The sequence below is a fragment of the Eleginops maclovinus genome, chromosome 11 (genome assembly GCF_036324505.1).
Source record: "Eleginops maclovinus isolate JMC-PN-2008 ecotype Puerto Natales chromosome 11, JC_Emac_rtc_rv5, whole genome shotgun sequence".
NCBI classification, from domain to species: domain Eukaryota; kingdom Metazoa; phylum Chordata; class Actinopteri; order Perciformes; family Eleginopidae; genus Eleginops; species Eleginops maclovinus.
Window position 1 is genome coordinate 6,280,613 of NC_086359.1, and position 23,901 is coordinate 6,304,513.

Consider the following 23,901-nt stretch of genomic DNA (forward strand, 5'->3'; position numbering starts at 1 on the left):
TGTCTGTCATTTTCTGGTGTATAATTTACTGCCTGAATATACTCAATGAAAGACAGGTTTTTCCTACAGTATAAATAAAGTATCTGAGCAGAGGACACATTAGAATATCTTGGTTTTCTTCTTTTCTAAGGTGACATTGTTCTGTTGTCTTACATAGAATAAGTATGTTTAAGATCTTAATTTTGTCTTGTTTTCAGTTGCACTGCATTTGATATCAAGGCAACCCAAAAGTAACGGAAAGTAATCTGGTTACATAACGTTTAAATGTTGTTACTCAGAGTAAGTAACCCTCCCAACCCTGGTTATCTGTAACAGGGCACAGCCACATGCTCCAGAGAAACAGGGGGCAGTATTTCACCTCTACTACTCTCTACAATCCGAATTTAGGCCCAATCGCAAACTGACTGCTTCCTTCGTGTGCAGGGTCCACCACATCAAGTGCTGAGATGATGATTTGAAATTGTTGTGACGAAAATGTCCTATCTCTGTCTGAGAGAGGGGAGATCGTCCCAAAGCTTGCTGCTGTATTTACACCGTCCAAGTGAAAGAAGGGTGCCTCGTTCAGCTGTGTGTGTGACGACAGACAGTCACGTTACGGAGTGGGAGTGCGTAGTGTTCGGTTTGGAATTGGTCCTTACAGTCAGTAAATCTTATGGAACAGTCAATTAAGAATCCTGCTTGTCTTACTACTATGAAGTACTGCAATGTAGCATTCGGTATTACTTCTACTGGTATAGGAAGTTGGTAATTTCCAAAGGGAAACTCCTGTGCCTGTAATGAATGTATCATCAATGGGAATTCCAATAATCGTGCAGTTATACCTGGTATTGTGACTCCCAGAATAGAGTCATTGCTTGGACTGATAAACAATGCAGTGTGACTTGTTTTCTTAGAATCTGAGTGGACATGAGTTATATACACTGGAACAATAGCAGGATCTGGCAGGCTTTTTTCACCTTTGAGTGACTCAAAGCTTTGTGCGTAAACATAAAGAAGCTGTGGAGCTTCTGATTCTGACCTGTCGAAGGATTCCTATCTGCTCGATTTCCTCCCTCAAGTGCTCCATCTTCCTCCTCATGGTGAAGCTGGGGTCCGTGGAGGCGTACTCCTGGCGGCTTCCTTTGGTGAATGCTGAAATAATGAATGGATACAAAGAAGACACTTATATCCTAGATCAGCTACCATTGATGCGTTAAATTCCTTTGCACCAGCCAAAGCCCTGTGTATAAAGATATTCAAGCAGGAAATCTCGATAATATCTGTGTTTAGACGCCACATAAAAATAATAAAATGAATTAGTCTGGGAAACTTCAGTCATTGCATCTCAACGCCCATGGTCTTCCTAAAAGATTGTGTGTGACTTTTTTTGTTTCCATAATACAAAAGGCCAGTACATTTCCTAAACTAAAGTTGAAATTCAGCTTCTTAAAACATGCAATACGATTGTTTTCCAAAAATCTTCTTTTGAATGTGTGACACTATTCCAAGAGTCTCCCATATAACCGTCATCTTCTAAATTTCTTATAAGCCAAGTTATTTTTCAATTAGATACTGGGTTCCTAGATCATGTGGTTCTTTTGGTTGTTTAGTTAAAATGACATCTTCCTTACAGTCCCAAAGAGAAGCACAAGTACAAACGGAGGGACTATAGTACAGCTGTATGGAGGCAAAATCTAGGGGGAAATAATGTACATTTAAAACAACGACACGGCTCGAGCTTCTCCATGTGAGGCTCGTTGACCTCTTTATCCTAAATTAAAGTAACTGAATGAGTTAGAGGTTTGACTGTGCAGACAGAAATAATTATATAAGGTGTACATTTGGTCTTCGGTGATTGTGAAAGCATTTCTCACTATTTTCTGAAGGGCAGAGCTAAAGTTTTTTAAACCCAACCATCGATTGTTGAATCCAGTCATTAGTTGCAACCATCATTTCAATGAAGTGAAATATAATCAACTCTGAAATGAGACTTCAGTTACACCTGCAGCATACAAAGTCATACAATCAGCTGCACATTTACCAGCTTTGATAAACACATTAATTACTATAATCAAAAAATATAATATATATGATTCTGGAAAGGGGCAATCTGCATAATGAGTACGTTAAGTATTTTTTGGTGCTAATACTTTTACTCAAGTAACATTTTGATTGCAACTTGTAACAGAGTATTCCTACACTCTGGTAGTTCTACTGAGTACCAGATCTGAGTATTTCTTCCACCTCTGCATACTGTAATAACAATGCAGGACTTTTGAATTGCTGCGTAGAGTCTCTGTAGACTATTTCTACATTGTGCTACTAGAAGCAAAGAATCTGTCCTGTCACCACTGGTGTTGATAGATAGCTACAGTATAAATCAATAATGGCACAAGATAAAACGCGTGCTGTCAAGCGACAACTGCTCTGCGCCCTTTCCTCGAGAGTGCGCAGACAGAAAACAGATCAACAGTTCTTCAGAAACTTTCCACACTTCCAGAGAAAGAACACTGGGAATCCACCCAAACAGAACTAATCTTGGCTTCAGATATGAACCTTTGGTTAAAGTGGAGCAATGCTTCAGTGTTCATACAAGTCCTTGCAAGCTAACTGCACTTAATATAGATGTATTAAGCTAATCCCAGGTAATCTACGTAAGGGACATGTTTCTACTTATTGGAATAGCAACTACACAGGGTAGAAAATGATTATTTAGTCTCATTCTTTTTTAATTTCATATGATTTACCAATTTTTCTTCTGGATTTATGAAGTTATAAGGGGTTTAAATCCTTCCTAGTATGTTTTTATTTTAAAGAGGTAATATTGCAAAAATCTCCACTGCACATACCAAAGACGTCAACAATGTTTGCACACTTGTCCCATGAATACCCCTGCAGTGAAAACAATGCGACAAACAGTTCATGCATTTTGTGTTTTACCTGATCTTGGCTTCAGTCCAAACACTGTGAGAGTGGTGCTGAAATCTGCGTTGCGTATGCCCTCCTGAAAATAAAGCATTTATGGAAATCAGATAAAGCTACTGAGTGGTGAAATAAGATGGACATTTAGCTATTTTTCTACAAGGTGTTTCTCACACCTACCTCTGAATCATCGTTGCCGTTGGAATTTTTACGAGCACTCTGACACTTGTACTGTCCGGAAAGGGTGAGATGATGATCATTTTAAATGAAGACAACCTTTTAATAAATGACTGAATCAAAGCCAATGAACCATCAAACCAAAAAAAACATTTCAAACGATGCCTTTCCGCATGACTTCACACCAAACGTATAAATCACCAAGGAGTTTGAAGGTATCCTCAGACAACAAAGGAGGGTTTGTTCTGCAGAAAGCCATTCAATTAAAATGCTGCCATCACTTAGAGACGTGTCTTCATGCTCACACCTTCAGATAATCTTTCCTCAGGTACTTGTTCCTCCTACGTTCCTCGTTCTGATTGAGGACCGGCGGGACGTCGGGCCACTTTGGCTCCGAATCTGACGAATCGGTCTTCAGGCTGCCATCAAAGGAGCAGGAGGAAGACGGCTGAAAAAGCATGGCGATTAAATTAGAATCATTTTCCGCTGCATCTTCCAGAAAGAACACATCACGTGAGAAATGGGAGACCTAATAAACACAAATAACAGAAGTCACAAAACTTGTTTGCTGAGTTTAAAGTGAGAAGAGTTTGTACCTGTCCACTCAGCACTGAGGCTCCACTGCTTCCTTCATCCAGAGAGGCACTAGAATAAAAAAAGGTGAAGTATAAAATGACTCAATCAGTGTTTTACATTAGAATTACAATATCAGGCTAAATAAATCCTTCTGGTTACTTTGTTTGTACAAGTGCTTGCTGATTACCTGTCATCATGTGATGATATAAAACTTAAAATGACTCAATCAGTGTTTTACATTAGAATTACAATATCAGGCTAAATAATTAATTAGATATAAAAGTTTGACTACTGACATTTCTTCCTTTTTTTTAAGGATGTTTGCACTATTTTTATTAAAAGTGTGTGTGTTTCTATTCATTATTTTGTTATTTTTTTACGTATTATTGATGGTGGGTGAGTTCTGGAGCTAGGGGCGGAGTTAGTGGTTGTTGAACCTGCCTGCACTCACCTGCTCAGGGAGGTTTTGTATGCAAAGAGAGGGGGTGAGAAGGGAGGAGAATCTTTCTATTTATACTGGAATCCTGCATCCTTTTTCCACAACAATATCCTTATCCGGTATCATCGCACTTGCGGTTATTGGCATTTGGATATATTGTATTTTGTCTTGTTTTTCCTGTAAATAAACGGTCAAATGAAACGAAAGGAGTGGAGCAATTGTTTGAGCGTGTCGAAGTGTTTCTCTTCCCTTACTTAGCCCCTCTCTGTCGCTTTTAATTGGACTTCCTATAGCCGAATTGTTTTTATTCAAATAACCTGCTTACAATCCAACTTAATGCATGTGGTATGATTATTAGAAGAGCATAATGTTATGTGTAGGCGAAGTAGCCCATTTCTGGGTTAGGTCGGATACATATTCGTGTAACACTGTAACACGTTGCTGTATTTGGCCCTAACGTTAGGATGTAATGCAGCTTAATTTCCTATCAAAAGTACACTAACTTCAATCTGTATATTAATATTGCATAACAAATGAAGATACAGGTATACCTCTTTCACTATTGACGCGTACATATACACTGTTTTGTTTATATTCTACTGTTGATATATATATGCCTTGTTTGTGCTGAAAGAATCTCCCAAACTGGGATCAATACAAATCTAATCTCAAAACAGCCGAGATAAAACAATACACCAATTAAAGCAAAATGATTACTAGGTTTATGGTCACTGTGAACCTGTGGCGTACCTGCGAGGCTGAGGGGGGGGCCGTGGCTTGTTGCCTGAGCTTCCGGAGTGACTAAGAAATCTGCAGACATATACAAAACTGTGTGTTGACAACACCCTGCACAATAACAATATCTGTGACAAAAGCACTGAGTCATATTACTCACTAACCTGTGTACAAAATAAAAGGGAAACTATTTGGGTGGGTAGAATTCAAGAGAAATGTTGCCTCATGATTAACAAAAGGCTTTTGTTCTGTATGATGAGCATCTTTTTAAAAGGTTGTCCGAACAACACAACACTAAAGCTAGCACCAAATCACAACAAAAGTTTGCCAATTCCATTTTTCTACATACTCACTCGTACATGACTGCATACCCGATGTGAGAAACACCACGTAAATAACGATACAGGAAGTCTCTCCACTTACCTGTGGGCCCGGCCGGTCACCCTCCGTCGGTGAATAAGACTCTCCGCTCTGCAAATCAAGGATCGTCGTCTAGAGCGGTCCGCAAAGTACATGTCGAGATGAGGAAGAAAGCAGGGAACACAAGAGGATCAGGATTAGGCAGAGAGTCAGTGAGAGAGAAGTAATAAGGACTTCATAGGCAGATGGAGATGTTTTCGGGGATGTAAGACACCATATCAGCGTGGATACGGAGAAACAGAGAATAAAACCACAGAGTAAAGAGTGGAGATTTTTGTCAATGCGAACAGATCTAGCTTTGGCAATTTCAGGAGAATGTAAAAGCAGAAAGATTTGTATTTTAGAAGTTAACGTTAGTATGGGATGGCTTTTGTTACGCTACTTGTACAAAAGTGAGAACCACACACCTGTTCTGCTGCTCCTGCTGCAGAAGCTGGACAGCAATCTTCCTCAGATCCAGCACTTCCTTCAGCTCGTCATCCTCCTCCTCCACTAGCTGCTCCTTATCAGAACTGGGAAAGAGTTCAGGATGAAAGATATTAACACCAGAAAAACTCACAGGTTCATAAAAAGGTCTTCAAAGGGAAGAAACAGCTGTCAAAACACGAAATCTAGATCTGTCTACATCTTTTTGACCACGTTATGGTGCTGTTGTTGATGTCATGCACCGTTTTAGTCACTTCAGCCAATGATCGTGTTATATTTGCAGATATTTTATACGGACTACCAATATGCACCAGGATACCAATACTCGCTATAAATACATATTTGATTTTATCGTGGCACCCAAGTCCTCTTTTATTAATGATCAGAACTTAATTTTAACAGAACTAAAAACAATACGCATTACTGATAGCTGACAGTTTACTCTAAGTACACAAAGGGAATCTGCTGAGTCCACTTAATGTGTTGTTTTTATGTCTATGCCGTATCTGATATTACATTTTCTTGAATATATAACACAGAAAAACACTGTGATACAACCTTCCCATTTTTCCAAGTTTGATATTTCCTGTCATATAGCTAAATAACTTTTTCAAAAAAAGGTTGTTATGGCTGTGGAATTTATCACTGTTTTTCGAGCAGTGGCCAACACATTCTTCAATTGGTTGCCCTATAACGGTCTTGCATTAAGGTAACTGAGTGTCAGCATTTATAAATGACAAAGGTCACCTTGGGATTAACAGAATGAGTGTCTCTGTGAATCATCAAATTTAATTCAGAATTTTCCATAGGCAAGGGCTCATTTCATTCAGCTAAATGTTGACTCATTGCTGTTTAATCTTTAACTCCTTTCTTCTTCAGAAGTCAAGGCAAGCTGCTTCCCAAAAAGGAGATGCATGTATTGTATAAAGATTAAGAGAAGGCGTGTTTGTGCAAGCATCAGAATGCAAGTGTAGTGAATAAAAAACTCACCCTGACTCATCCTTCCAGTTCTCTTTATCTTTGCTTTGGTGAGACATGTTAAGAACTTTTTCCAGTTCCTGCAACAAACACACACACAAACACAGGTCACAAATGCATCGACAGGACTGGATCTGATCTCTTCTGGTCCCTTCTTTACTTTTCTTTATGCTTGTATCTTCCTCTTGATGTCTTGATGTATCGATTCATACCTTTATACAAGACACATGACTGCTCTGCTGCCCGTCACACTCTGACAGAGCAGGATCCTCGTCCGGGTTGGAGTCTATAAAGTCATAGAGATCCTGATCTGATAGAGGGAGGAAGCATCCGCGGTCATCAAATAAACGTTCAAATGTTTTAGGCACTTCATTCAACCACCCCGTGTCTCTCCCGTTTTTATTGCTTTAGGGAATATGTGATACTTATTTTCGGTAACCTTTGCAAGAGTCCATTTTGGAGAGGAGAGAGAGGGCATCGGCACGGGCTGTCTCTGAAACCGAGTGGAGGCTGACTGTGTCATCGTCTGAAGGCTGCAGGAGGGGAGAAAGAACCAGAAGTGAACTCTTTTTGCTATTTCATGGATTTAACTGAATGCATCGTTGGCTGGGAGAGTCTCTAATGTTGTTCTGCTCCCACAAGAATAAAATACACGTCTTCTTATCATGCAATGTTTTGCAAGACAGCAGCAGTAGGGAGGTTGCTGTGTCTGGGACAGAGGTTGACTCCCACACATGCTACAACTTGAGGATTTTTCCACAACACCCTCTCTTGTCAATGCTTAATCACCTGTTTGTCCAAATGTCACTCAAAGACATTGTTAAACTAAGTCTATACATCGTTAAGCAAGTCCTTCCAGGGCCAAATCAGCTTTCAACTCGATAGATAGTCTGTTGCCCGATTGCAATGCTTATCGGTCATTCTTCTGTTGAGTCTGCTTTTGTTCTGTTGATCCTAAGGCAGTTTTTTTTAAATCACTGCTTGGCTACTTCAGCTTCTTTCGATTTGATTTCTGCAAGCCTACTTTTGAATAGTCCACTGCAAGGCCTATACATACGGTCTTATGTCTTATTTATTTTGTAGATTAACATGAATATGAAATAAAAATGAAACTCGCAGGCTAGCAGCGTTGTATCAGAAATATCAAAAGGCCTGACGTATCTTTACATGTTTCATTGAGGTAAGCAGAACACAATAACTTGATTATGAATTGGCCATGCTATTAGTTCATCTTTAGGGCTTGAACTCTGACCTCAGTCGTAGACAGCCTCTTGTCGCCATTGTCACTACCGATTCCAGAGTCAGGCCCGTGGTTCTTACTGGGATAAAAATCTTCCATGCTGGAAAAGAAAACAAACGCTCATTAGGTCTATATTTGTGTAAAAGTAACTATAACATTGAATTTGCAAACACAGAATTATAAATTATTACATAAACTATTGTCAAGGGGGGCAGGTTAAAATGCAAACAATGTTTAATGGAAGAAGATTTATAAAAGTAAGTGATTTCTGTTAGAGTATCGATAATTAGGCACCTAAAATAATCTGGTCATAGTTTAATTGAAGTATTTTGATAATTGTTTATTATTAAAGTCATTTTTCATGCAGAAATGGCAGAAAATTAGTTTGTTTTGCATCTGAAATATGGATATGTTTAATATCACATTAAACAGATTCTTTTGGACTGAAAAACAAGATATTTGAAAAACTGCGATAGTTATTTCTTCACTATTTCTGGACATTTTAAAGACCAAATGATAAGTCAAAACCATGATTAATTAAAATAACTTTTAAATGCAGCTCCATAAATGAGTCAGTACCTATCTGTGAGTGGCTGAGGAATGCATCGTTTGCCGAGGGAGGGGAGGTCCAGGGTGTCCGGTTTCTTGTCCATCCTGCACGCCTGGATGTTCAGGTACTTTAATATGTGCACTTTGCCCTTGAGGCAAATCTGAAACGTACAAATGCACACAATACAATGTGTTTCTGGAGTCTGAGTTGTAAATATCCCTCAGTCATCCACTAGATGGTGCGATTGTACCAGATTTGTAGCGGGGAAACCATAGACATATTTTGTGTGATCATGTTGACAACATATTTAAACACAAATGTGAATTACATGTGTAAATGCGCTTACTTGTGCGGGTGGAGACTGCATGGGATTGTTATCGAGGATGATGTGCTGCAGTTGCCTGAGTTTCCTGTAAGCCGGAGGAATCTCTGTGATCTTATTGCAGGAAAAGTCAAGGCGGATGAGAGGTAGGTCGGACAACTCTGTAAGCGCAGACCAGAGGAAAGCTTTTGTTGATTGGGATGCACAGCTAACCACACATTGTATGCTTTGATATGCTGGTGGGTTAGACATAAGAGGAGCCGTGATGGGCAAGTTACTTCCGAAATGTAATACAGTAGGCTACATATTACTTTTACTGTAATAAGTTACATTACATTATTACTGTCTCTGAGCTGTAATGCGTTACAGTACTTTTGCATTACTTTGAGTTACTTTCACCAAAAATAACCACTAAAGTTTGGCTCTAAATACTAAAATGTAGTTTATTGCAGCTCAATAATTAAAGCTATCTGTGGCAGTATGCTGAAATTAAATTCAACTGGGCTGAATAACATTTGATACCGGTAACATTACGTCTCTGTGTGTTATTAACATGTTAGTGGAGCCTCTGCACGGCCCTGTAACCTGCTGTATATGATCGAGTCTCTATGGAAATGTTAGCTCACCTTGTCATTGGTGTGTTAACGGGGATTTTGCTGACAAACTGAAAGTCGGCTATTCCACAGAGGACAGAGGTTGCATATCTTCAACACAGGGTCTCTTAACTTCTCGGGGTTCAACCAGCATGCAGACCGAGAGAGAAAGTTATCTTCTGTTGCTTTGACCTGCGCGCATTTCTTTTCTTTTATCCGAGCCTGCAGCTCCGCATTGTGAGCCCGCAGCTCCGCATTGTGAGCCTGCAGCTCTGCATTGTGAGCCCGCAGCTCTGCATTGTGAGCCCGCAGCTCTAAATCGCGAATCTGTTTCTGCAGCCCTCTTAACCAATAATAAACAGGCGTACTGAGTTACTATTCTACCCCCACAATTATTTCTCTGGTGTCGAAATGTCTCGCGATGTTTGTGCATTCTTAGAAACAAACGACCACATCATTTCGGGTTAAAATGTGTTGCAACTGCGTTACTGAGAATTGTAACGGATATTAAATAACCCAAATTTCAGAAGTAATGCGTTATATGACTACGTTACAGCAAAAAGTAGGCCTAATACATTACTGTAACTCCGTTACTTTTGTAACGCGTTACACCCAACTCTGAAGAGGAGTACAGCATAACCCTGAGTCACGTCCACATAGATCAGACTTCCAGGCTGAGCTACTGAATATGGCATCTTAAAGGATTACTCCAGCATTTTAGTTTTTATTGTTCTATAAATATGGGGAACTCAATCAAAATGGAAGCACTTGACTTTTAATTGTTGTCTCTAGTATAAGTCAAGCCCCAAAAAAGAAATATCCCACAATTCCCATAATCAAACTTGTTCGGTTGTTCACAGTACATTTTCTTTGCCATGTACCAAACCCTTTGAAATGCAGATTTCCATTTAAAATATTCTAGTCTCACAGCTCTTCTCTCCACATTAACGGGTGTGAAAGTGTTAAATATTTTAAATAAATTCACTCACAATAATTCAAATGCATGCAGAGAATGGAAAGGTTTCTGCGGCTGCCTTTCATCACAGACTTCAAACTCTCATGTGACCTGAACACACTTAACCAACCAAAGTGCCCTGAATCATGGCAACCACTTACACAGTAACAGAATCTCAGTGTTAGTATTATTGGATCTCAGCGCTGCATTTGACACTGTTGACCACAACATATTACTAGACCGACTAGAAAACTGGTTGGGGCATTTGGCAACAGTTCTAAATTGGTTTGAATCTTAATTAAAGGACAGGAAACACTTTGTTTCTATAGGCAGCTACACATCAGAGTTGACAAATATGACATGTGGGGTTCCTCAAGGCTCCATCTTGGGGCTTCTTCTCTTTAACATCTACATGCTTCCACTGGCTCAGATAATGAAAAGCAACAAAACAAGTTACCATAGCTATGCAGATGATACGCACATTTACATTACCATTTCACTAGGAGACTATGCTCCAATTAAAACACTGAGTAAGTACATTGAACAAATCAATGACTGGATGAGTCAGAACTTTTTCCAATTAAACAAAGACAAAACTGAGGTAATTATCTTTGGAACAAAGGAGCAACGACAAAAAGTCAGTGCTGAGCTTCAGTCAGGAATGTTCAAAACACCAGCTAACGCCTGAAACCTAGGTGTAGTCCTGGACTCTTACCTGAACTTCAACGGTCACATTAAAACAATCACTAAGTCCGCCTACTATCACCTGAAGAACATATCTAGGATTAAAGGACTAATGTCACAACAGGTTCTAGAAAAACGTGTCCATGCTTTTATCTTCAGTAGACTGGACTACTGTAACGGTGTCTTTACAGGTCTCACTAAGAGACCCATTAGAAAGCTGCAGCTGATTCAGAACGCTGCGGCTGGAGTCCTTACTAACACTAAGAGAGTGGATCACATCACTCCAGTTCTGAGGTCTTTACACTGGCTTGCTGCTGGTTTATAAAGCATTGAACGGTTTAGGCCCTAAATACATTTGTGATCTCCTGCTACATTATGAACCATCCAGAACTCTCAGGTCTTCTGGGACGGGTCAACTTTCTGTCCCCAGAATTAGAACTAAACACGGAGAAGCAGCGTTCAGTTATTATGCTCCAAACATCTGGAACAAACTCCCAGAACCCTGCAGGGCCGCTGCTACTCTTACTTTTAAATCCAGGCTGAAAACGTTTCTTTTGGCCGCTGCTTTTAATTGAACTGTCCTGATCTAACATTACACTGTGACTTGTATTCATGTATTTTATACCTGTTGTGTTTATTTCATTATCTTTGCTCTGAAATGACTGTTTTTAAATGCCTTTTTATAACGTGTTTCTGCTGCACTATTTCTTAACACTCTTAATGTCTTTCATTTTTATAAAGCACCTTGAATTGCCTTGTGTTGAAAGGTGCTATATAAATACACTTGCCTTGCCTTGTACTTAAGGCTTCTGACTTAGTAAACAAATAAACACAATCAAACGCTGCATGGTTTGTTGAATCACATCAAAACCTTGTGTAAGCAACACTTAACTCAGGGATTATTCAATGTCGATCAATGCTTGATACTTGTTATTGGCTGCAACAATGATGAATGGATGAATGAATCCTTAGTGATGGACTGACCCTCAGGCAGCATGTGAAGACAATTCCTCCTGACGTTCAGTTCTCGCAGAGCGTGAAGCCTCCCAACCTGAGTTGGCAGCACCTGGATCTCATTACAACTCACGTCCTGCAAGGGGAGACAAAGTGTAAGAATTGAGATTGTTCCGGCAGCACAGTAAACACACGTTGGCACACACCGTCACACATACAATCTGCTCACCAGTTCCATCAACTCTTTGGCCTTGCCGATCTCCTCGGGGATGGACACGAGCTTGTTGTTGCTCACAAGCAGAACTTTGAGGGGGAGGGTGAACAAATATTTTGGCAAAACCGACAGGAGGTTTCGGCTGTGGGGAGAGATACACATTGACCTATTTAAAAGAAGTATCCATGTAACAGTGAGTGTGTAGTCACTGGGAATACAGTGTTAGCAAAAGAGGAAATGCTTGTCTTTCATGAAACATGTTTGTGTCCTAAAAGGGAACAAGCACTTCTTCAAGAGATTTAAAACTGAACACACAAGCATCACTTTTGGTAAATAATAAGACACAGGAACCAAACTGGAAACACAGTGATAGCAATGACTCACCTGATGTCCAGGTAAGTCAGCATCTGCAGGTTGATAATGGCTTCTGGGATGCACTTGATGCAGTTGTGGTAGAGGTTGAGCGACTCGAGGGGGGCGAACAGACACACATCAGGGGGGAGTTCTGTGAGTCGATTCTTGGACAAATCTGGGATGCAAAGGGACAGGAGCTGGTAAAATATGTGCACTTTGAACACACGTCTGTAAGATCTCCATTATGTTTGCATCAAGCATGAGGCCATAGGCTTGAAAGAGAAATCAATACATCAGTGTGACGGAGCGGTGGGCTCATCGAAAACTGGTGTAGGATTTCACCAGAGTCTCAGGCCTCGAATGGTTTGATACCTCAGTATTTCCAATATCGATCTCACTGGGAATGGCACAGTAATGGGTTTCATTTGTATGAATTCTTGCAAAGAGTTCAAACTCACTTCACATCTTTTTCTTGATGTCAAAGATGAGGTCCAAGCGGAGAGACAAGGGGATAAAGACGGAAGATTTATTCAATAAAATAAAAAGGGAGATTTGAGATCCCTTTTGTTCAGAGGCGTGAGGTTTTATAGGCCACTGGAAAGTTTAGATCAACCTATTAAAACGTATTTTGATTTCTTTCTCATTTGATTCTCAGTTATGTTGTTTGACTCCTTAGTATTTCTGAAGTTATGTGACTAAAATGTGTGTTTTAACCCATAAATGTGAAATATATGCAATAAAATGTGATTAACCGATATGTAAAGTGACAGAATGCATCCGACTTATCCTAAATTGTAGCATCAGTCTGCAGCTCAGGATGTATTTAGACACTGTAGTATTTTACAGTATCTTGTCTTTTTAGCATTTGGCTTAAAAGATAAGATAAGATGAAGTAATTCTTCTCTTATCTTAGATTTTAAGCTAAATGCTAGCAACATAAGCACAATGACAACATGCTAATGTTTTGTAGGGATAATGTTTGATATCTTCCCTTTCTTAGTATCGCGTCTTAGTACTATTGGCTGATTAACACTAAACACAGAGTACAGGCTTATGGTAATGTATTTGGTTTTGCAGGTAATTCAATTGATTGTGTCGCACGGCTAGTATGTACTGTGACTCAGGTGCACCGCTTTACAACTAAAGACGATTAGCTGCAAAATCACAGCCCTTCATTAACCAGCCAAGAATGCAGTCTGAATGTGATCGTTGCTCCAGTCAATCGATGTTAGCGTAGCGTCTCATTTGCATCTTCCTCTTATGATAAAATATTTAGATACCGGCTCTCTGCCCTTTCCCATACACATAATGTACTAAAACATAGTCATCATCATTAGGTAGACTTGTGTTCCCTTTTGGAGGCCTACATTTTATGCATGCCTTTTGAATAACGCCTGGATCAAGTCACATCAAGGTTGCTGAATCACTCACAGAGACGTTTCCCTGCACACACACACGCACACAAATCCACACTATCTTTCTACTTCTCTCCGTGGTCAATTAAATAACACAAACAGCATCAATTTAAAACGGAAACGTGAGGCTACATGGGGAAGGTGAGAACAATACATGTAAAGACTACGTAATTGATAAGACTTCACCTTCAGATATCTATTCAGCGGCTGCAAATGAGTGAGTGTGTGTGTGTGTGTGTGTGTGTGTGTGTGTGTGTGTGTGTGTGTGTGTGTGTGTGTGTGTGTGTGTGTGTGTGTGTGTGTGTGTGTGTGTGTGTGTGTGTGTGAACGATCGTGTCTCCAGAATTATCTGTGGGTGACATGATAATTAGGGGCCTATGTGAGGAGCTGCACAGCCAGTCACAGATAAAAAGAGCTTTCAATTATTCTGTCCCCCGCCTCACTGATGTGCCACAGCCATACTGCTGAAAGCAAAGACACTCCATCCCCTTAATGCATGCAATTACATACAGTATAGCTACCAGTATTAAACAATTAAGCTATATGGGCTCCACTTTGCACTCACTGTCTGACTGTTGAAGAGGACATACTATGCTTTTTGGGGGTTTTCTCTTTATTTCTAGCGTGTTATATAGGTTTTTGTGCATGTAAATGGTCTACAAAGGCTACAATCATAATGTTCACACCGGAGGGAGCATCCCTCCCTCCATCCTTTTACATTTAAGCTTTTTTAAATGATACAGTAGAAGAACAAATCATCATTATGAACCTAAAAATGTCCTTTTTAAGAAGTTTCTGTTTTCTGAGGATGGATTACTAAAGTCATCCATAGCTAAAATTCAACAAATGCCTGCAGATATCACAACGTCATAAGGCGAGCAAAACTGTTGTGCCAGTGCTTTTAGATGCTCTCATTTGTAACAAGTATTAAATGTTCAGAAATAGATAGTAGCTGTGGTCTGAGCTCTGACAGCAGCCAGTAAGCATAAGTGAGACGCAGACCATGAGACAGTCAGCAGCATAAAGGGGAAAATAAGCCAAGAGGTTAAGGGAGACAGAAATTACCACACAGGGAAAGACCAAAGCGGGGGTCACAGGGTATACTTGTTTTCCATTAAGAGTAAATTCTCCCTGAGGCTTGGACCTTGATGCTGTAACGCAGCTGTACAGAGACCTCCCTCCCTCCAGCCAAACAAACTGGGGATCCTTCTTTAGCGGAGGAATCATATAGGTCGATGGGCGATGGGGGTGGGTGGAGGCAGTCTTTGTGAGCCTGTCCGTCTCCATCCTCTATTCCCTCCTCCATCCCAGGCCGTGCACCATCTGCAGCCCACAGTGGGGCTTTTATCCACCTGCTGGTCGCCCACTGCTCCCGCAGGACTTTGCCCGCCAAGCAGACGAGCCCTCCACACAGGCTCCACTACGCTGCATCCTCACGCCAAATCACTAATCTATTCATTTATGTTGCTAGTGCAGACGATGTCTGGCTATGTTTTCCTATGACACAGCAAGCTCTATACCAGCAGACATCCTGCTGAGGGCTGGGGGAAATAACAGACCACAGTCTCTCTCACTCTACTGCTGCAGAGGGATCCTGAGCGGAAAAAAAGCAGATTGCAATATTTAATGTTCAACCTGTGACCATCTTTACACACAACGGTGCAAGAATATTACTTTTGGTCGAGCAGAAATCCATACATCAAGTCAAAAATACACTGAGAAATCCTACCACCCAATCATTTATTTTAACACCTCAGTGACTTCTCTACAGCGCTCAGTTTAATGAACATGTCAGAAACATGATTAATTGGGGTTAATTATTTGCACTCTGCAGCAGGGGGAAAAGCGTGTCTGGCTGCCAGTGTTTGGGGAGTGGTCTGGAGCCTTGCTGAGTTTCCAGGAGCCTTCTGGTGGTCAGTTATTTTATGTGCTTCTGCTCATCAATCTGCTCCTGGAGATACTGGGGCCGTACCAGTGTCTTTATTTACGACTGAAGTTTTTACTGAGGATATTTAATGAAGCTTTGTAATTCTGTAAAAGGAATCAAATCTAAGAACTAAATCCACAATTTGAGTAAAATTATTAATCAGACCAAATGTTTTAATCATTTAGCAGTAAAAATGTTGTTTTTGAAAGTTAAAACGCAAAACATATATTCAATAATTGTATACATTAAACATGTTCTGACTTTTCTAAATGATTGCATGTATTTAGATTTCGCTGCCCCCGCCCCCCACCCTCTGGAACTCACTCCCACAACAAATGCAAGACTGTACTGAACTCCCCACCCTTTTCAGACTAGCTTTTAATGTGTGATTGATGAAATGTCCTTGTGATAAATGTGGTTTTATTATTTTAATTAGTTTGTTATCTTATCTTATTTGTTTTACCTCTGTGAAGCATCTTTGAGCACTTAATAAATCACTTTATCAATAAAATGCATTATTATTATTATTATTCATGGTTTGGTCACACAATTGATCCATGGATGGATGGTCACACAATTCAAAAAACATTTACGAGAAACAACAGAAATATAATAATACAAATAGATGTACTCATGAGTGTAGGCTACACTTTAGTATAAGTGTAGCCTGTTGTTTAACTGTGACGACATATTGGGTATGAACAGAGTGAATATTCATGCTAAAAAAAGAAAAAAGGCTGCCTAGTATTCAGACGCATTAAAGTTTAAACCTTATCAAGCTGCAAACTGGTACAGATACACCCCCAGGAGATACACCAGTGGGATTTCCCATAATGTCGATAATGAGCCATGGCAAAAGAGATAAGAGGAGGCCTTCTATGAGCTAACAACTGAAGCTGGTGTACAGGATGGCTCAGGTCTTGTGGGTTTTGCTGAATCACTGACAGTCAGATGGTAATGGAGTGGTTAAACTGTTGTGTGTGTGTGAGCTTTGGAGGGGGGGAGGCGGGATCTGGATCAGCTGTATTTGCACGGTTTCTTTGTAGGGGGTTTGTCTGTACATTATTACAGGCAGGCACTAACTTGCATTGCAGTCACACAGTCTGCAGTTCCCCTACCAGGTATGTTCTTCTACACGCTTAAACCATTGATGTTCTGCAACCCCATACTGACAACACATACACAATAAACATACCCAGACGCATTATTATAAGCACTTAAGATATAAAATATGAATGCTCACATAATGCTTGATTTCTTTTTGATGCTCTGGTCGAAGGAGGCGATACACACATAATCCATAATTGATGTGTCACAGTCTCAGTGTTTATATATCTTCAGAAGTGAAACTACAAACGGTCATGAATAACGTATATACTGAGTGGAATTAAATCAAAAAATTGACCCATATTCTGCATTATTAATGAGGAAACAGTAGTCATGAGTGTACACTTGACCCCAGTCTGATTCTCACGGAGGAGGTGTCACTGCTGACTTCTGATCAAACCAAAGCATGATCTAAGATATTATTCAAACAAACAAAAGTGCAGTCTGCATTTAATGACACAATAGTTTCTTAATTTATTTGCAGGCTTCTTATAAATATTATAATAGGGTGTTTGGTGGTTAATACTTCTCTAATGTGCAGGGTGAATCTGTTTTGAGACATTTTGAGATGTGTATGTAATGAATGGTGCTTATTTTTGGGCAAAATATATACAAAAAAAACATGGTATTAATTAAAATAGTAGTTAATTCAAAGATAAATCAATAACTTAAAGAATCAAACCTAAGTAGCACACAAACATATTTTAACTGCACTGTTTCTTTAGCATTACATATTGGCCACATTTACTCAAAATGTTCTTTAAATTCTAAGACTGAGGCACAGTTCACTTTTTGTATCCAGATCTTTTCTTGATGTCTTAAGAAGCTACAGTTATGTAAGGTACAGTGGGATAATCATACATTTCTACAGAAGTTAATATTTAATAATCTCCAGAAAGCATTTCTTGATAAGCCTTTCTCAACTATGTAATTGGTGAAGACAAGACAGACGCCAGTGCGTGCATAATCAAAAAATTCACAACCGTTACTTCAATTTTGGTCATTTAGCTTGACTATTGAAATATTTAACAGTGGAGTTATTTAGGTGATAAGAAATTGTGTTACTGCAGACAGGTATGCACCTTTTTTGTGTAGACATGCAAAGGCACAACTACACGAAGCCCTGACAGAAAAGGCACCAGTTCAGAATGTGTTCTTATATTACTATGATCAAGCAAAAACGGGAAGTAAAGAACAGCAGCACGCTTTGGGGACAGCTCTTTAAAGCAGCCTTTGTCGATAAATAAACAGCCTTGATAAGAGGAAGGACAAGCTTTAATAAGACGCCCAGAAATATTACACAGAGCACAAACAATATGTAGCACAGTGTAGTACCCTGTTGTGCTTTTTATTGCCTTGGGTCTGAAAGCATTTTGAGTGAGTCTCTGTCATGTGCTCTTACTTTAACGAGCCGTGACACTCAGCAGTTACACTGGTTGATTATTAAAACCAAGAGTAACAGCACCATCCTTTTGTGTCCTCATGGAGACTGACCTTCACAACTAAACTTCTCAGGAATGTAAACACAGAGACGCATTCGTGTAGACATAATGTGTGCTTCGAGTCACACACAATCAAATAAAAATGTGTGATATTCATTTTTCCGTTTCCGTTTGATCATGGCTGTCAAATCGCCTTTGCATTCACTCTCAGTTGGCTACAAAAACCCTGGTTGTCTTTTCTTTGACCTCGCATACTTCTCATTCTGAGCTTTAAACAAACTCTTCATAGAGGAAGGCGAGGGATTTGTAGTATAGAGAGATGCTGTCTTCAATTATGACGCAGAATAAAGAAAGGGAATATAAACCTAGCCACAATCCCCTGCATGACCCATATCTTTAAGTAAACTTAATTCATTATGTTCTCTTAAACCAAACAAAGTTGTTAGAACACGTATTTGTTTATAAGAATTCCCCTGAGCTTCCACTCATATACGCTTTTGTTGTATGTTTGAGAAAAGTGCACATGTAAACACACTAGAGCTGCAAAGAATGATCGATTAGTTGTCAACTCCTAGTCATTTTTAGGAGAAAAAGGTAAAACATCTGCTACTTCATTATGATCTGTATCTATTTTCTTTACTCCTATTTCAAAGTCAAAGTAAAATATTTGAATTGTTATTGTTCTATCTTTATTTTCAACCATTTTAGACCAAACAAATATTGGACAGATAAAGGAATCGACAATAGAAAAAGTTGTTAAATGCAGCCTTAAAAAACACGGCATGGTGCTGCAGCCGAAGCCCCTCACTATCTGACGTGTGTGTACCCTTGGGGGCAGATTAATGACAGGCAGGGGCTTGCTGGGAAATGAACCTGAGCATCTGCCCAGGTTGGTGCACTGCTCCCCAGCCCTTCTCCAAGGTCAGGGCAGCAGCTCGGAGCTGGTGCACTCTCCCATGGGAAAACAAACTCAGTGTAGACAAACTGCCAGGAGTTCACTGCAAACAGACACCCTTGTGTGAGCAGGCCTCTCTCTTCCTCTGTCTACACACACACACACACTGGGGCCTTCTGCTGTTCATTAGTCAGACCCTAAACAAATCCGTCTAAAACAGCAAAGGGATGGGTTTGAAATTATAATAACACCACATTAACGGTGAGATGCAAGGGAGAGTTCGGATTTTAATATTCGAAGGACGCCTTTATATTACCAAGGTCCAAAGACATACTACCTTTAGAATTATCAGAGGAAACAGTACATGTCACTCCTCAAAAGTGTATTTAAATGAGCTTGTTTTTCATTCCATTTAAAAGCTGATCTATCAAGGAAAGTGTAAAGGCTGTGAGCAGCATCTTCATGCTGTTCTATTAACAGCACAGATTGGAGTTTATGTAAAGGATGTTGCTGCAGTGAGGTGTTTATCTCTCTTTGCACATTTCAAAGTGAGACTTCCCTCTGGCACACCTTACAGTCAAGGCATCGAAATGAAGAAGTGAAAAAAAAGGGAAAAGGCTGCAGCATTCACAGTGACGGGTTGAAAGCAAGACAACAAAGGTGTGACAGACATGTACCCTCATATCTCTTCATATCGCTATCAGTGTTATGTTGTACTCTTGATACATTTGGACAGCCTTGATTTAAATCCAGACAAGCTGATCGTTATTAAAGGACATTGTGACAAGTGCGTACAGCCAGCCCAGCGGTCCAGAAATAGTGCTGACTAACTGAACTTCCTGTTTTGTCGGTCTCCTCGTTAAGGAAGTCAGTGCATAATATCTATGGCATCTCTTCAGGATTTCACACTTTTTAGGGCGCAGGTCTTTTAAAATAATAGAGGACTGACATAGAAAAGCAACAGCCTGCATTCATGTCCAATTGATCTGCTTAATGTTCAGCTTGATGAGGTATATTTAACCACCCTGTTTTCTCAGGCCTCTGAAAAGTGTCAGTGTTTGTGTGTAAACCCTGTGTCTATAAGCATACTGTGTGTACGTTTTTGTGCAGTTATTGTGTGCATTTATAAATAGATGTTGTCTTTATTTCTTGTTAATTTTTACCACTGTGCTGAATACTGTATGCTTGATATATTTATTATTTGCATGCCTCTTTCTTCTTTCTTTTTTTCTTCTTTTAAATCTAAAGCATTTTTAGATTCTTAGTAATTAAATAATAACAATAAAGCTGCCTTGCCTAAAAAAAACATGCATCCAGTCCATCCATGATTCGTCTCACTGGAGCTATAAATCTTATGATGAATATATATTTACTATAAATTGAATTTTCCATTAAACTTTGATTCCATGCATGTGTTTAAACATGTCAGTCTAAATGGTTAGAAACAAACTGTACGTGTATGAAGAGATATTTAAATCTTATAGCAGAAAATGTAAATCCCTGGGGGGTAAAGGGCTCTCCAACAAACCGCAGCTTGCCTGAGCTGCCCATGACAGAGTGACACCATATGGTACCTCTGAGAGGAGGCAGCATAATGTATATAACCATGATCATGACTTAGAAAGATTTAAATATAATAGCATTCATTTAATCAGCCTTTGAAAGAAGTATATCATATAATAGCAGAAAAATGAAATAACCTCCTTCACATGGGTTTCTTCTTACAAAATCTTATCAGTAGTCTATTGTGTCATCCATCATGTGTAAATTGGATAATCCCTTTAATTAAATCACCATGTCTAATGTAGTATGCATTAGACATGGTGCTGATAGCACAGCCGGCAGAAAACGTGAGACTAATACTGACCTGCTGACTGACCTGATTATATGACACATTAATAGACTTCCTTCTTGTGGACATAAAATACTAAACCACAGAAAGTAAATATCTATGTACATGTGAAACCAAAAGCAGACAAGGGCTTCCTCACTGCCAGATCTTGTGCTATAGCTATGGGCATATACACCCTGGCAGGCAGGGGGGCGAGGCTGCAAGTACACTGCATGCATCTTTTGTCTGGTAGTAGCGAAAATGAAAAAAAAAAAAACGAAAGAAAGAAAGAGAAGAAGCATGAAGGCCCCCCTACGTTTATCACATGCTCACTACAAATGATTATCAGTGCGCACCAATTTACAACTGCCCTATAGGTTCATTCATATTCTGCTCCAGTAGCCCGGTGCCAAATCCAATGCAGCTCGGTGTACAAACCACTGCACAGCGCCTGACTTGGGTGCGCCTGCCGTCTCATTCATGTGTCCCATGAGGTGGGGGGGTACTAAAAGCCCTAAGCATCGACCAAAACAACCACACATCAGCAGCCGAGCCCCTTGTGCATTAAACTGGTGTCATACATGACCCTAAATTGACAGTAATTACAACCAGGATGTATAGTGCATTTCCAGCGGACAGTATATCCCTTTAAATATTGTCACCTCCACGTTACTGCGTCTCTATCCATAAAACCACCAACATCCATGCACAATGCGGGCATGCTTCACACACAAAGGCGTAAAACATTGAGCACATGTTTATATCATGAAGCGCATTGACTCGTGAGTTCTTATAGTCCATGCCTGCACAGCAACCCACCTGCTTGTGTTGTGTCGGACAGATCGTAGCTCATCCCCGGGTACTCCCTCAGCTTCCTGCCGCTCAGGTTCAGTATCCCGGAGCACACCGCATCCTCCAGAGCCCGGTCCAGGCTGCGGGCCGTGTGGTGCTGCTGCTGGTGCTGGTACTGGCTGATTCCCGGGGTCCATGGGGGTCCACTAGAGTAGTGATGGCTTTGTAGAGCCGTGACAGCTCCCACACCTCCCTGACTAGACGCCATTTTCGTAAAAAAGAAATCACTCTTACAATAATAACAGCGCACAGCGGCAGTCTCTCCGCCCATGCGCATACGGGGTACATTCCCTGGACGGACGCTAGGGGATGGGCTTCTGAGGAGGTGCTGCTGCTGATGATGGAGCTGGTGATGGTGAGCATGGTATGGTGGTGGTGGCCATTTTAGGCTTTTACCCTTCCTCCACCTGCTAATATCAAACCCCCATCAGGGGACCCAGTACAGCACACAGGGGACAGGGGCCCCTCATGCAATCTAACATTCAGAAGTCTTTAAATGAGGCTACCAACACCTGGAGGGCAGTGGATGGCATTTGACAAATTACAATTAAAAAATCAATCAATCAAGTTTTTTTATATCACCCAATATCCTAAAAAACAACACATTTTTGCTGTAAGAGGGGGTTAAAAATCTGCACAGCATACAACACCCTTTCTCTTGAGACCATGAACGATGTTAACAGCAATATCACATAAACCTAATGGTAATGTAATCTTATACTCTAATGTAAAGCATTCAATAGTCTGTATGATATAGAAGACGTACAGCCAAGTACAGCACCGATAGGGTTATTACTGGCATACTTTTGTTTGTGTCTAGCAATTATGGTTCATCATCTGCTGCCACTATGGTTCGGGAACAGCTGCTGTCAGACTGAAGAGAGGAAGCTTTGAGCAAAAATAGCCCTAACCCTAATGAGGTATTTACTTTTCCTCCCTAATGTCAGGCTAGGAGCGTTAAGGTACCCTGAAGGTTTTAATTTGTCAGACAGTCCTCTTGTTGGCCAACACACACTATGTCAATCCATCTGCTGTTTGGCTCAAATGATTCCTGGGTCCCTATGGCCAACACCAAATATCATGTAAGTGACCCATGGTTGACTGGTTAGCACTGCAATCATTTATTAAAACTGTTCCTATATACATTTAAACAAAATATGCATAAAAGACAATTTAACAGATGTTTTGCAACTGCTATTGTTGTGGAGAAACCTCTGGAGTTGGGCCGTATGTCTTCGAGATCTTCACAACACTAAGTTAGATGTGCTATATTACTATACAGATGGCCAATATACATATATAATAAATATCTGTCTATCTATCTATCTATCTATCTATCTATATCTATCTCTCTATCTATCTCTATATCTATCTCTAGATATATCTCTATATCTATATATTTAAATAATATATATCATATATAACATGGACAATACACATACTTTATGACAGAAGGCTGCATTCAGCTCGGGGCGCAGGAGAGGTGCGCCCCAACATCGTCCTATCTCTTGTATTGAAGAGGAGCTACTGCGCATGTACAACTTTTAACGAGAGTCTATGGGCAAAGATTCCTGCGCCCCAGGGCGGAAATACGTCACCAATCAGACAATGTCAACGAACGAAACAACTTTACTCATCATTAACTATGAAATATTTATCTTGCACATCTAAAAAAATATATACATATATTTCGAAATATTTTTATTTTATTATTTCATTTTTATTTAATTTTTTTTATGTCTTATTCAAGGAAATGTGGTGAGAGTTGAGTGGTGGGGCGGCGCCCTAGCGCCCTCTATTGGCCAGCCGCCACTGGGCCTAGGTCATTTTAACATTTCGGCCTAGGTCATTTTAACATTTCGGCCTGGGTCATTTTTAATGATGTCTCGACCATGCTTATCCTTAGCTGCCAAC

The 23,901-nt window shown here is 40.1% G+C and overlaps 1 protein-coding gene across 1 annotated transcript in view; it reads right to left on the reverse strand.

Moving 5' to 3' along the window:
- Nucleotides 1-22,258, reverse strand: part of lrch2 (leucine-rich repeats and calponin homology (CH) domain containing 2) — a 34,309-nt gene extending 12,051 nt beyond the window's left edge. Inside the window, exons 1-18 of the mRNA XM_063894909.1 lie at nucleotides 21,955-22,258; nucleotides 12,549-12,693; nucleotides 12,180-12,306; nucleotides 11,981-12,086; nucleotides 8,789-8,925; nucleotides 8,472-8,602; nucleotides 7,905-7,992; nucleotides 7,092-7,185; nucleotides 6,865-6,962; nucleotides 6,665-6,732; nucleotides 5,656-5,760; nucleotides 5,252-5,320; nucleotides 4,844-4,903; nucleotides 3,675-3,723; nucleotides 3,386-3,526; nucleotides 3,082-3,132; nucleotides 2,920-2,983; nucleotides 1,019-1,131 (exon numbers count right to left, since the gene is read on the reverse strand). Coding sequence (XP_063750979.1) covers nucleotides 1,019-1,131; nucleotides 2,920-2,983; nucleotides 3,082-3,132; nucleotides 3,386-3,526; nucleotides 3,675-3,723; nucleotides 4,844-4,903; nucleotides 5,252-5,320; nucleotides 5,656-5,760; nucleotides 6,665-6,732; nucleotides 6,865-6,962; nucleotides 7,092-7,185; nucleotides 7,905-7,992; nucleotides 8,472-8,602; nucleotides 8,789-8,925; nucleotides 11,981-12,086; nucleotides 12,180-12,306; nucleotides 12,549-12,693; nucleotides 21,955-22,258 — 1,950 coding nt within the window. The remainder of the gene's footprint in view (nucleotides 1-1,018; nucleotides 1,132-2,919; nucleotides 2,984-3,081; nucleotides 3,133-3,385; nucleotides 3,527-3,674; nucleotides 3,724-4,843; nucleotides 4,904-5,251; nucleotides 5,321-5,655; nucleotides 5,761-6,664; nucleotides 6,733-6,864; nucleotides 6,963-7,091; nucleotides 7,186-7,904; nucleotides 7,993-8,471; nucleotides 8,603-8,788; nucleotides 8,926-11,980; nucleotides 12,087-12,179; nucleotides 12,307-12,548; nucleotides 12,694-21,954) is intronic.
- Between the last annotated feature and the right edge of the window lie 1,643 nt (nucleotides 22,259-23,901).